Source organism: Ammodytes marinus, assembly GCF_949987685.1.
Source record: "Ammodytes marinus genome assembly, chromosome: 9".
Taxonomy (NCBI): Eukaryota; Metazoa; Chordata; class Actinopteri; order Uranoscopiformes; family Ammodytidae; genus Ammodytes; species Ammodytes marinus.
In genome coordinates, this window is record NC_137213.1 from 12,470,086 (window position 1) to 12,484,199 (window position 14,114).

The following is a 14,114-nucleotide window of genomic DNA, read 5'->3' on the forward strand; positions in this document are numbered from 1 at the left end:
CTTCAACTGCTGCTCTGAAAATGAATTACTTTTGGAATAAGTTATTCATGAACCTAAGTCCCCCAAGTCAAACACAATTAGGCATGATTAACCAAATTAAATACCTTGCCACCAGCACAGTCAAAGAGGGAACGCTAGAGTCTTAAGTAGTCAGACTTATTCTTTGATTATTATTAAGCACTGCATGTGGTTGAAACTCATCAGTGGATGTCTGTCATAGTGTGTGTATGGTCGCTTGAATGCCCTTTGGTCCGCAGCCTCTCTACTGTTGTGCTGCAGAATCAGAGAAGGCCAGAAAACTAATGCAAACATCATCTCTGGTAAACAGACGTCGGTGTCTACGCAAATGGCTAATCGTCATGTTTGCATTTGTGATGTGCTGTGTGAAGGACAATGTCATCTTGAGGCACGGCTGTATTGTCTGATGGTGAAATGGATCCAGGTGGAAGGCAGGAGCAGGGGCCAGTGTTTGTGGTAGAGTTTGTTGGGAGAAAGGAGAGGCAGTACAAGGACAAGGAGAGTGGAAGCGAGAGTGAGGTGGAGAGAACATGCCTCCTGGCTTCCTGTCTGGACACATTACGTTCTCATAGGCTGATATGGCACCGGCACACAGCTGACTATAGATAGGCTACATAGCACTCCTTGTCCTCCCCTGTCAACTTGGGTATTTGTCTCGTGTTTCGCTTACATCATTGATTTTATAGATCCAGACGCAGCACACAAGGATGCGTTCTGTTGTTTTACTGACCATCGGATCATGTCTGAAATTGCATCTGCTTTCGGTGCACAGAAGCGGTGTATGTAACATCGGATACAAGTGGGCCCTTTCCTCTTTACTCCTGACCCATTTTGAAACCAACCAGTATCTCCACAGTGGAATATTAAAGTCATCCTCAAATATTAAGGGTTTCTCTGTAACATTATGTAATATTCATGACTGAAAAGTAAAAACAAAAGAATCTTAGGTAATAAAACCATGACATTAGAACAGTGACTCAATTCAATTCAGTGTATTTAAGAAGAGGACAGTGCAAATGAATAAAGCACATGTTTATACATAGGTTAAAGATGTCAGAATTAGCCAAAAGGCTATTTTTCATCTGCAGTATCATATCAGCATTAAAAAGGCTGATTTCAAGCTTGTTTCATCAGGTTTGATTGATAATCAACCCAATATTCTCATCAGATTATGATTCCAATGCTGCTGAATCCTGATTGGTGCATGGAAGTACGTTACATCCTGTTTTTTTCCAACCGAATACCACCCACTTCAAAGCAGGGAGGGCACAGAGATGGAAACGAAAACCTGTCAGAAATATATCTGTTCATTTTCGAACCCTTCGCTCTTAGAAAGAAGCTGAGTAAAGTAGATTTTGGTTTGCTTTTAAAGTATCAAAACTGGATGTTTACACCTTTAACCCCTTGTCTTTGAAGTAAATATCATGTTCAATTTTAACAAGCAAAGTAACTGTCCGTCACAGTTACCGTGGTGTGTAAGGAGTAGTTTGTGGGGTCGATAATCCGGCCTTGTATGTGAAATAAATCTGGATTACATGTGTAATCTCTTAGTGAAGCAGAACACATTTACTCTGTTGCTGTTTCTACAGTATACGTATGTCTTAACCCTGGTCTCCCTTTCTCTATCGTGTGTCCTGCCAGGTTGAGTGACAAGCCTGCTGTCCAATCGCCGCCATGATCGCCACCGGGGGCCTGCTGCGCATGAACCGGCGCCAGGATTCCCTCCGCTCGAAGAACCGGGCGGAAAACAAGAGGAAGCGGAAATCCAACAAGAGAAAGAAGAAGAACGACATAGTGGTGGTGAAGGGCAAGCTCAACCTGTGCTCCCCGGCCGGCGTGGTGGCTGCTGTTGGAATTGCAGTTCTCGTGGTGGGGATTACCATGGCAATACTGGGCTACTGGCCCAGTCAGAACCAGAATGAATACCAGGAGCGCCGCAGAACGGGAGTGTACCACAGCAACCGCATGAGCTTCTCCAAGAGTAAAGCTGTTTCCTCTAACTCCACCGGGGACAAGCCTCCCGTTGGCCAGACGGATACGTTAAACCAGAGCCATTCTAACAGCAGCACCCCCTCTGGCAACTGTGGCTTCCTGTGTGACTTCCTGGATAATTACCTGTACTCGGACAATCTGAAAGTCTTCGGACCGCTGGTGATGGGAATCGGCATTTTCCTCTTCATCTGCGCCAACGCCGTCCTCCACGAGAACCGGGACAAGAAAACCAAAATCATCAACCTTAGGGATATCTACTCCACGGTCATAGACCTGCACAGCATACGGTCCAAGGAGTACTCGCCTCTGAACGGTCTGGTCAACTACACGCAGGCCAGGAATGCAGAGACCCCCCTGGCATCGTTCCCTGCTAGCGGACTGCTACCTCGCAGCTCCTGGCCCTCCACGGGACTGGGTCTCCAGGGAGAGTTGAGCGGGGACGAGGTCTTCAGGCGCCAGTCATTGGCCAGTCGGCCTCGCAGCTGGTCCAGAGACGTCCAGACCTTCACGGACACCGTCTACAGCATCTATAAGGACTACAGCAATAGCGGCGAGCAGGCACCACAGCCACGAGAGTGGGAAACCACCTCCATCGTCACGTCCTCCGTGAACGCTTTCACCCTCCCTGTGATCAAACTGAACAACTGTGAGGTGGAGGAGAGGAAATCGGAGGAAGAAGGAGACAGTGTTGAGAATGCTACGGAGAGCGTCAACGAAGGACAAGCTAGCAGCAGCAAGCAGACAGTCACCAAGGGGAAGGATGTCGAGAATAAGGACTCCTCGACTACGGATTCTCCTCAGAGACATGAGGACACGAGCACAGACACAGCTAACCAACAGGGGGCGCCACAGCCTCCACCGCAACCGCCGTGGACCCAGCAACCATTTCCCACATCATCACCCGTTGTTGCCAGGGCGATTATGGGGTCGCGGCTGTCACTCAACTCCGTGGGCTCGGAGCAGCAGCCCGGACCTGCTTTTAATGCACGCCGCTGCAGCCTGTCTATGTCCGTGTGTCGTCAAGGCGACAGCAGAGGGGCCAGGCGCTTCAGCTGCCCTCGACTGGAGCGCTCCAACAGTAAGGGCTACATCAAACTGGCGGACCTAGGGGGAGAGTCCTTCGAAGCCTCGGACAATGACACGTGTTTAGTGACCACCGAACTGGAAGTAGCAACGGACAGAGCAGCAGCATCGGCAGAGGAGGGGGATAGGGGGGAAGCTCAGGGAGAGGACAATGTGGTGACACCCAGCACCTCTGCAGAATCCTAGACTAATGTGTTTTTTTTTTGCAGATGAGCCTCTATGAAAGACTCTTTGATGTCTTGTTTATTTGCTTCAAAACCCTCTTCTCTGATCGCTGATGTGAAGCTGGCCACGACAGAGGGAAGGGAGCAGCTAAAGGACTATTGAAACATAGCCATGAACACTCAAGGGCAAGGCTCTTTATAAATATCACATCCACCGCTCAATATTCAGATGTAATTTTTCTATTTTTTCAAAGTAGCAAGAGCAATACTAAAGACTTGTATGAAGATTTAGAAAAGATTTGTAAAAAAGAAAGAAAAAATATATGAGGAGTTTGAACTTTTCTTTTGTATAACAATAGGGCAACCTTTGTAGCTTGTAGAATTGCCAAAACTGTCACTGAGAACCGCTGTCCGACCTGTTGTACTGTAGCATTGATATATGCCACAGAAAACTAAATAGTCTAGAGTTGTTCCTTTGCATTGTTATGTGACTACCACGTGAAAAAGGTGAACTGAATTGAATCTCAGGTAGACGTTTGGTTTAGGATCGGGACCTTGCGGACAAGGCCTTCCCTCTGTGCACACTTGTTTATATGAAACATCCATGGTTGAATAAACTTGACTGTAACACCTCCTGTCGGGTCTAATAGGTGTCCTAAGTGTGGTGTTAGATCAAATGCAGCGAATACAAAATTGTTTGGTTTGCTCGAAATAGTTTTAATTAAGAAAAACTGAAATAAAAAGATCAAAAACTGTTTCACTGTGAGTGATTAACATGTGGCAAACCTACACATAGTATGGATTTGTTTTTTTTTCTGCACTTTCATCCGCACTTCTCATTACTGGGAAAGACGACAGCGTTATTGATGTTACATTATCTGTGATATCTGAACTGAGACCAGTAATCTATAAGTGACCTTTTACCAACAATCTTTTTTATATTATGGGCTTCACTATTAGCAGAGGCTTATCTGCAGATTCAGATGGGCGATAAATTAAAGGAAAAAACAAAATAGTTAGGATTTGGTAAGTAAGGTGTTTGGCCGAAATTAACCTCCAGAACAACTTATGCTGGGCTTACACTACACGACTTTTCACGCGATTTGACAGTCGCAGACAATCTTCCAATGTCGGACTGAAATCACGGGAGTCGTGCTGGAGTTGTAATCTCAGTCGTTTGGAGTATGGTGGTCTTCCGACCCGATTTCAGCCAGTCTTCTTCCAGTCTTGACGTTCCGACATTATCAAACATGTTTGATATTATCGCTAGTCTTAGGGGGTTGGCTCAAACGAAATGACGTAAACACTGTCACACTCTTGCATGCACCAAGCACGACACAGGAGGAGCGGCATTAGTCGCGACCTGTGTCCGCCTGGTGAGACACTTATTTCGGATACTTTTTCATAGAAGCCTCGGTGGAGAACCAGGCTGACAGCCGCGCAACCTGAACACTCTACCATCAAATACAGGGTTAGGAGTTAAAGTTATTGGGGTATGAGATCAGCAAATAAAGATGGTCAAATAACTAAAGGAAGTCCCCCCCTCGGAATATTGAATTAACTTGTTTTTAATTAAATAATCACAATCGCGTTTGCGGAAATGATATTAATCTCAAAAGGAATCTAGTTGTAGTCTTGCAATATGAGACCCCTGCCTTTTCAAAATCTCACTCTGTGACTGAAAACTAATGACTAGTTGTCTTCAGGTGTGAGTTGATTGTCTTTAGATGTAAGAGGGTTTCAGTCTTCAGTCTTTTCAAAGTCTTTTAAAAGTCCTCTAGTGTAAACCCAGCATTACGTGCATCTTAGCATAGATTTGACAAGTCTATGGATCTTCCAATACCTTTTAATCCTAATGAAATGTTTCCTTGTTTGGTGTTTTGATGATAGTTTTGAAGGACGTGTCTCTCTAAAATCTATTAAGGTGTTCAACTGGGTGGAGATCTGGTGGCGATAGTATGCGATTTGCCTCACATTGGATACTCTTTATGACCCATATGGAAGCATCTGCATTATATTTCTGCATTTATTCTTTCTGGTTTTTAGTTAAAGGCCTACTTCACCGGTTGGAATATGAAGGTGTATTGAACTCGGAGATCCTATGAAGTATAAATGTGCAAAAAAAATTTAAATTGGATCATCCTAGCCTGAGAAATGGCAGAAAGAGTGTTTTATGGTTTCACTGTTTAACCATAAAACACTGTCTGTGATGTCACAGAAAGAGAAATGTAGGGTTAGACAGTGAGACCATAAAACACTCTTTCTGCCTTTTCTGAGGCTAGGATGATCCGATTTAAAAATTTTTTTGCACATTTATACTTCATAGGATCTCCGAGTTCAATACACCTTCATATTCCAACCGGTGAAGTAGGCCTTTAACTTTGTATGTGCTTATTTTTCATATAACACCAGGTTCATGGCATATTGTTATGCATATGCATGGCACATACATTTCAGTGGTGAAAAGTACATTTATTCAAATAGTGAACTTCGGTTATGATTTTAAGGTGGCTGTACGTTTCTTGAGTACTTTAATTTGTATGTTATTTTATACTTCTACCCATTATATCTCAGAAGAAATGTTGTTCTTTTTACTCCACTGAATTTGGCAGTAGTTAGGCATAGTTATACTACACAATACACTCTGTAGCCAGTTTATTAGATAGACTTGGCTAAAACTAATGCAGTGTAATACATGTACTGTAACTGTCCTGCCGTAAAACCTAACTTTATCAGCCATTTTCTGAGATCACAATAAAGTTGAGCCATCACATCTTTAAAATATTTTCAACAGAAACCTAACATCATAACCTTTGTCATACAATGCTGTGCGCCTAATTTACTGCCAACTGTATATAATAATTTTGAAGATATAGATTTAGACATTTAAAATACTAAATACTAAAGCACATTAAATAGGTCCACCTTGAACATCTACAAAAAATTAAATAATGGTTTTGCGCAGTGCGAAAAGTGGAAAGTGAGCTCCCTCAAAAGCCATATAGACTTTAGGGGGAGCTCACTTTTGTAACGCTGGGGGGCCTAAAGAAAGGATTGACTGATTCTTGCTGTGAAGAAACATTCAAAGCTGCAAGTCTATTTGATTTATTTCAAAAGTGGTCAATGCCTGAATCTTACATCAATAATAGCCTAATTCTGCACATGAAACATGATGATCAAGATACAGAAAAAGTCAAAAATAGCACCAGGTCAATATTTTAGAGACCCTTATTTCACTAATCTTGTTTTCAGGGGAGCTCATGTCTTATTAAGAGGAGCCAAGCTGCGTCTGGCTCCCCTGTAGTTTGCACTCTAGTTTTACGCCAGCAAATATAATTCAATAATATGGCCTGATGAACAAACATAAAAACACAGTTAGGAGCTAGTGTGCTGAATTAATGAGTAACTTAATGTTGCTTGATGATGCTTCAAGTTTATGTTCATAGCCTACTTTTAACTAGGCCTATGTTACATAAATGGAGAACTTTTACTGGAAGTGGTGTAGGCCTACATTTATTTTTGGACATGAACTACTCTTGTCTTATGGAAAGCCTCTGAGCTCTTAGCAGAAAAAGCCTTTAATACACAGTAGCCTAGGCCTATATGTTTTCAACATTACCTACAAGTGTCATCATTTCAAGAGCATTGTTTTTGTTTTCAGGCTTATCAGAAAGCATCTAATGTAGCTCGGCCCAACAAAGCCATCTAGTGGTGAAGTGACTCACAGGTAATAATGAAACATAACCCTCTACCAGCAGGGGGCGCTGTTGCTATGCTGGCTGAGCCGTCCTCATGCGTGCGTGGGCGTACCCGTTTGTGAGTGTGGACTGTGGGGCCGTTTGTGAGACGGGAGGGCGGGGTTAGCTCGGTCCTGTGTCTGGGGAAGGTTTACCAAAGCAGGCGCTTACAGGTGTCTGGTCCTTTCCGCTCGCACGAGCCCCACGTCGGGATTCCGGTAGCCTTCCACGCGCTGCTGTCAAGGGAGTTTGTTTCTTCTCAGGTAAAGTTGCTTATCGACGGTGTCTGTCTGAGTTGTTTTTTTTAGCACAGCAGAACTTTACTACGGACTTTGAATTAACTGAGTTTCGCATGTTTTGAGCAGCAGTAAAATAGCCTACCATTTTAACGTTCGTTAACATCTGGAAAGGATATTTTCCAGAAGCTTGCAAGAGGTGTAGGCTACTCAGTAACGTTTTTGTTTCATTTTTCACATGTCCTCTGTTCCTCAACTCCGGGGTTTCCAACACTGACTTTGACCTGCTGCTTCTCCTTTGACTTGGAATCTGCAATGGTGAGTTCAAGCCTTCATTCACAAAAGCGGGAAGTTAGGCTACTATGACACATGACGGAAGGCAGCTCGGACAGTTGTCTGACAGGATACATTAAAAGAGTCAAAGGTGTTGAGCCTCTCTAATTAAGGCGTTAGGGTCATTGTAAGTATTCAGGGGTTGCTAGAAGGTTCACACATGTTGCATTAGCCTACCTTATTAAAACATATCAATACAGTAGGCAAAAAGTTGGTGTAGCAGTTGTTGTTGTTTTTTAAAAACTATTCATTCATTATATTAACTTGCTTTGTGGTATTTGGTCTGGGTGCCCTCAGAACATGCTGATGGTGTTCATAAGATCTACAATCAGCATATTTCTTCTGCAGTTTCTTAACTGATTACTTCTCATAACTGCTGAGCCAGCACAGCTAGTTTTCCCTTGACACACACACACACACACACACACACACACACACACACACACACACACACACACACACACACACACACACACACACACATACACTCTCCTCACACACACACACACACACACACATACACTCTCCACACACTCACACACACACACACTCACACACACACCTGATCAAATGTTTACTGGGCACGAACAGACAGTTCGGAAATGGGAAGTCTTCACCACATGAGTTTCCTCTTGTATTCTCAACCAAAATAGAAATGTGAATGAATCAATGATGGAAGAGCTATTTGTTTTTTTAATTCTCTTTCATGGACTCTTGGCTGTCCAAATAGACTAAAAAGTATGTACCCCGACTTAACTGCAGGGTAATATTCATAATAAATTGGCTGTGATCAAGTCTCATTTAATATTTTGTGTTTTAGACATACATTTTTAAGATGGGCCGTTGCTTTTTATAGTGCCACCCAACTAGGCTTGTGTCGTGGTACAGTAGTTTGAACGGGTTTTATGGCGTTGAGTGATGGGAGTTCAATGTGCGGGCCCAGGGAGATAAAGTTGGTCAAAGTCTACAGTATGGGACTTGTCATGTACGTTGGCTGGTTGTGGCGTGAACAGTCCTGCACGTTTCTCTGTAAGGTGTTCATGAACCGTTGAGCCCTGAAGCATCTGCTGAGCTGACACTTTTGACTGAGTTGCTAGTATATATGAGACACCTAGTATGGGAAATGTTCTTGCTGTAAATCATGGCATATAGCAATGGGATGTAGTGTTTTTTTTACCGAAGAACTTATATCTAATGTGTAATTGTCTATATTGAGAGCTGAGACCAAAGGCAGTAGATTCTAATGGGAGAAAGGTGTTTGGCAGTAGCAGAAACAAGTGTTAAATACAACATTGACATGTGAAGTTCAAGGCCTTCCAAGGTGGAATTCAATATTGCAAAAAGCAGGCATTATTTCCAGACAAGAGGTTTCCAGGAAGCTGTTGTCTCACTGTCACCTTAGCTGGCAGCATACAGGGGAAAAGCTTCACAGTTTAAACGTTTGACTGTCATAATCACATGTCTGTACATTTCTCAATGGAAAGCTGCATTTAAAGATTAGTTAGTAAACGCTGTCATCTATACTGTCAATTACGTGATAACAGCTGCAACATGGGGAAAGTGTATTTTTAATATTGTGGTTGACCGTCGCATCTTGCATGGTTTTTCCAAGCCGGGCCGCTGGAACACAGGAAGGTTGTAATTATGGGCGAGCGGCGGGGAATTTCCAAACATCTGACTTTGAGTGGAATGTATGCCTATACATAAAAGCTGTATATTTCAGCAGGTACAACATATGGTGATGTTGTTTAGGCAATAGGTTTGAAAAGGTCAAGTTTAGTGACCCACAGTAGAAACGGTCCTGTGAACCCTACGACCTTTTGCTCATAATCAGGGAAAGTATTGGCTCTAAAAAAACCTCCCTTTTTGAATGTTATTGAATTCCTTACTGCCCCTTTAGGCACCTCTGTCCCTCAGACAGGATGATATAACAGAATAAAATCTTCTTTATTGTGGCTCAAGGAAAGAGTAATTCCCGTTCATAATTCTTGCTTGTTCTGCTGCAGACACCTAAGGCTATTTACAAGAGATTTACTGCGGTTTTATTTGATGTTATATTGCCCAGTGACGAAAACTATCTCCGACTGTTCATCTTTTAGGAATTTAAATCAATACTACCGTCAGTTCAGTTTATTATCAATGGCTCTGGCCTTGTACCGGAGGGGAGAAGACATTTCTTTACCTGCTGCACTTTGATGCCAAGTCTCATTGGTCCATGTGCAACAAAATGGAGAATATGGAATGGCCTTGTGTGTGAGTCAGAAACGGTGGTTAATAGTTAAAAGAAATGGTGTTCAAACCTTTGCCATTATCACGATTTAAGTGATAAGTCATCCAAAGGTTGTAGTAAAGTCATTTCACTTGACGTGCCAACTATCGAGTCATTACATTACAAGCACGACATTCCCATGATGCAATAACTATCAAAATGGTTGGCTGATTATTTGACCCCCAGTGGAATAAAGAAAAGTATTACCTGCCTTTTACCAATACAGATGAAACTTTTGATTATTTCAGCTCGTAAATTGATTGTTCAAAAATAAATTCAACCTATACAAAAACTTCTGACACTTTAAAAAATGAATATGCCACAAAATAACACCTCAAGAAAGAAACATATGCGGGGCCAAGCTTCTCAAATGTCAAAGTTGTCTTGTTTTTTTGTTGTTGTTGCCATACATCATTATAGAACGAATATCCTTGGGTTTTCAACTGAACAAGCTATTTGAAAGATGTCGCCTTGGGCCTTGTGATGTGCGATTTATTGTAAACAATCAGCAGATTTTTTTTTTTACTATGACGTCAAAAGCATCTGCCTAAAGTGTGAAATGCAAATGAATCCTTCAACACGGATTTCTTGCCCCCGGCGGCTGTACAGTCGTGGAAGTGAGCTCAACTCGACACGTGAGTGCTGCACTGCTGCTTACGCTCACCAAAGCCTGCAGGAGATAACACGAATGACTCAATCTTGTTGAGTGGGGAGATAAGCTTGTTGGGAGGCCTGTTATCTCCCAGTGTTGCCTGCCTGATCACTTGAGAGCAGTATGGGGCTGGCTTTTCCTTTATAAAGCCGCAGCTCGTGGGACGACACCTTGACAGTCCCAGGGTATTTATAGTGGAGAGTGGGGGTTTGCCTCACTACGGGCTATCTTAGAATTCCTCCTCGAATGTGGCACGTTAAAGTAACTTTTGTTTGCTGACAGAGGCTCACTGGTATCAATTTTTCTATTTTGCGACAAAGATTGAGCACAGAACGTCCTTCTGTCCTTGCTTGTGTTTATCAAATCATCTTTTTTTGATTAAACGTAGTACTGATAGGCCGACTGATACTAGTCCATATTGGTGTCAAAATTTAGAAAGATGATGAAAATATCTCAATGTTTTTATGTTTGTTTTTTGTTTTTGTTAACGTACAGATCCCTTATGGTTACAGTTTGTATCTGGTACCAAGTGGGAAATGTAAGAGTTTCGAAAACCTATTTGTCAGTGCTCTTTTGTTGGACAAACTTCTTTGTAAACAAGACACCTGTTAACCTCAGATCTAGTTTCTTTTTCTGTTCTTCAATTTCCTAGCAGCCAACATATACGCTAATACGGTATATCTGAATATCTCTAAGTCAATATTGGCCTTTTTCAGTTTATCTGTCCACTGCTTGTTTTCATTTAGTAGATTTAAAGATCATATGAAATGTGGGTCCACCACTTTCGCCCTGAGATATCTCAACATGTGATATGATATCATCACATTAGCTTTGTCATTGTGAGCATGTTGGCATTTAACAGAAAGTACCACTGTCTGGCCTCAGCAAATCTGTTAGCATGGCTGCACACACCCTTATTCACACATACAGTACATACTGTGGTGATAAGTGTCATTTATTTAAGGTTTACAAATAAAACTAATAATATAATTGAAACTACATGTATAAAATCATTCAAAAAGCTGAAATTGGACATATTGTGTCATTTTTGGTTTGGAAAGAAGAGACATGATCTAATATCTTGGACTATGTTGTCAAAAGGAAAATAATTAATTTTACTACCTCAACCAGCACTACAATAGTACTGCTTGAGGTCAGCCTATTCAAATTGTTCTGTAATGAAAAACTGAGATTCATGGAAAGCACTCCAAAGGGAAGCGTGATTTTATTTATTTTTTAATACTGCTGCATGTGTTTTTTCCAACCGCACAGTACACATATGCTGCTCCTCCCTTTCTCTAAAACAAATGCCCCATCCGCTTTCACTTGAGGGGCAACAATCATTGGCCTACGGCTTTCCAAAGGTTACAAATACTATCCGCATTTACGATATCTACAAGATAAGATGTGCTCCCTAAAAGAAGAAGAAAAAAAACAAAAGAGGGAGTGCTCCTGGTCTTCTTACTCATAATCCCTTCTCACATTCATCTACAGTATATAGCCTTGGCTGTACATGAAAGGGAGCCAAAGATGAAAAGACAGAATTTTTTAATAGAAGTGGCTGGTGGTGTTTTGACTCGGCTGTGCTCAAGTTAGGGGGTCCATTTGGGAGCTTTGGCCCAGTTAAAATCAGACTCTTAATTTGTCTTGTATGCTTGCTGACCTGCGGCCCCTTGGGAGTGAAGGCCTTTACAGCTGAGTAGAGCCGGACAGCGGGGAACGATGGCTTTGGTTTAGTTAGGGGGAGAACGCAGAGGTGGAGCCTATTCTCTGGAGTGGAGTTCGATGAGTCCAAAGTGTAACAGCAATTAACTTGATAACCACATTCTCCATTATCCATAATGGGTACATGTACCAGACCAGGTATTTTAGATTGGAACATCAGTCACAGAGCGCTCCAATTAGAAATCAATTTATTTCAGGGCAGAATAGGTTGGCAATAATGCAGTATGCATCACATAGTGCAGTGAGGGCCCTGTTCAGTTATCAAATGAGGTGTCACTTTGTGCGAAGGCCGGAACTTAGAATCTAAATGTGATTTTGTGTCTGGGCAGGGGTCCTTTTTTAGAGCAGTGATTATTCTTCCCTCCAACTACCCCAGAGATGGCAGGGAATGCCTGGGGCCTGTTTTTTTTTTTTTTGTTTTTTTTAATTGGTTAGCATGGGTGATTTGACACATATTGTTGGAGACATGCTTCAATACAATTATGTATTGATGAAGTGCCAGCGCGCTTGTTCTGACCGCGACACTGGAAATTGGATTGCTGTAATGAGGTTCATGAGGTGAGTGATTGTAGAGATATGAGTTGATGCACATATTCACACACACCAGCATTCACTATTCAAAGTGTATGCGTTTTTCCCAAAACTTGACCTTGGAGGATGGCCTTTCACTGATCTTAAATTAGTTCACGTTATAAACTGTAATCACTAAGGCTAGTTAAATGCACATCCTCACTAAGTAAAGTTTAAAACCTAGTCAAATAAAAGATAGTGGCAGTGTTGCGAATTCTTTTTTTGTGGGAAAAGGAGACCACATGCTTATACTTCTTCAAATAGTGAGAAGAGACATTGGACTGAAAGCTGACTTTGAGTTCAAGGTTAGGCCTCAGAGCAGATGAGCTACACAGGAACTAAGTGTCCGTACACAGCAGAAAAAAAGTGAAGCGTTAAGCAGCCACATAAGCACGGTAGAGTCCAGAGATCACATGGTGTCTGTCTTGTGTGGTATTAATCATTCTGCTGACCAATGGCCGCTCCAGAGGAGCCATAGTTCTGCCTTCACACTTATCTGCAAGCCCCTATACATACAGAGAGTGAAAGCTCATAGACAAAAGACACTCTCTTCTCTGTAATCTATAAAGCAAAAGTTATTTGTACAACTGTCTCTTTGAGTTCTAGTGAAGTTCCCATTTCAGCACTACAACTTCCTTTGATGAATAAAAATATGCTAACTATTTGTCAGTCAAACAAAGTGAATGATACTGTGATTTAAACGCACCACTTTCTGTGCAGTGGAGCATTTTTCCTTAGAAGGATTTTATCGTCCTAAACATATTGCATTAATCAAAAAGTAAAATGGATATTATAACGGAAAGCAGTTGGTCAACAGTCAGACAAAAAAAAAATGGTCAGCTCGGTTTCAGTGAGGAAGTCCTGAGTGTGCTGCTTGGTTTTTCACATTGAACAAATAGAATTTAAATTAGAAATTAAGTATGCTTCATATGTCTCTGCTTTCTGCATATTTTATTGGGGCTGTTCACAGAAAAAAGCAAAATGGATTTCTGTCCATATGCTTTGGCAATCTGCATAATGACTTTTCTTGGAAATACTTTTCATTTTTTTAAACGAATTGAAACGGTAATATCAGTGTGCTTTTACATACCGTCTTTGCTTTATGAAAGTAGAATGATTCATTTCATTTAAATCAAATGTCTGAAGGATTTTTTTTGAAAGCTAGTATTTACATTACCAAGGAAAATCCACACGTCACGGCTTTTTTGAAGCTTTGGTACGTGATTAGTTAAGGGTTCTTCTTGTGCTCCAGACTGACAACAGCAGCTTCCCATCACATGTTAGACGAGCCAACTTTCACATCAGCAAAATGGACTAGAGCTGAGGTAAACAAGT

General features: G+C 41.8%; 1 protein-coding gene across 1 annotated transcript; it reads left to right on the forward strand.

The window, feature by feature from the left end:
- Nucleotides 1-1,692: 1,692 nt before the first annotated feature.
- On the forward strand, nucleotides 1,693-3,746 carry tmem200cb (transmembrane protein 200C-b; the record flags this gene model as incomplete). Its single annotated transcript, XM_080034938.1, has 1 exon — nucleotides 1,693-3,746. The coding sequence occupies one exon, from the start codon at nucleotides 1,693-1,695 to the stop codon at nucleotides 3,277-3,279; it is 1,587 nt and encodes a 528-aa protein (XP_079891064.1). The 3' UTR covers nucleotides 3,280-3,746.
- Between the last annotated feature and the right edge of the window lie 10,368 nt (nucleotides 3,747-14,114).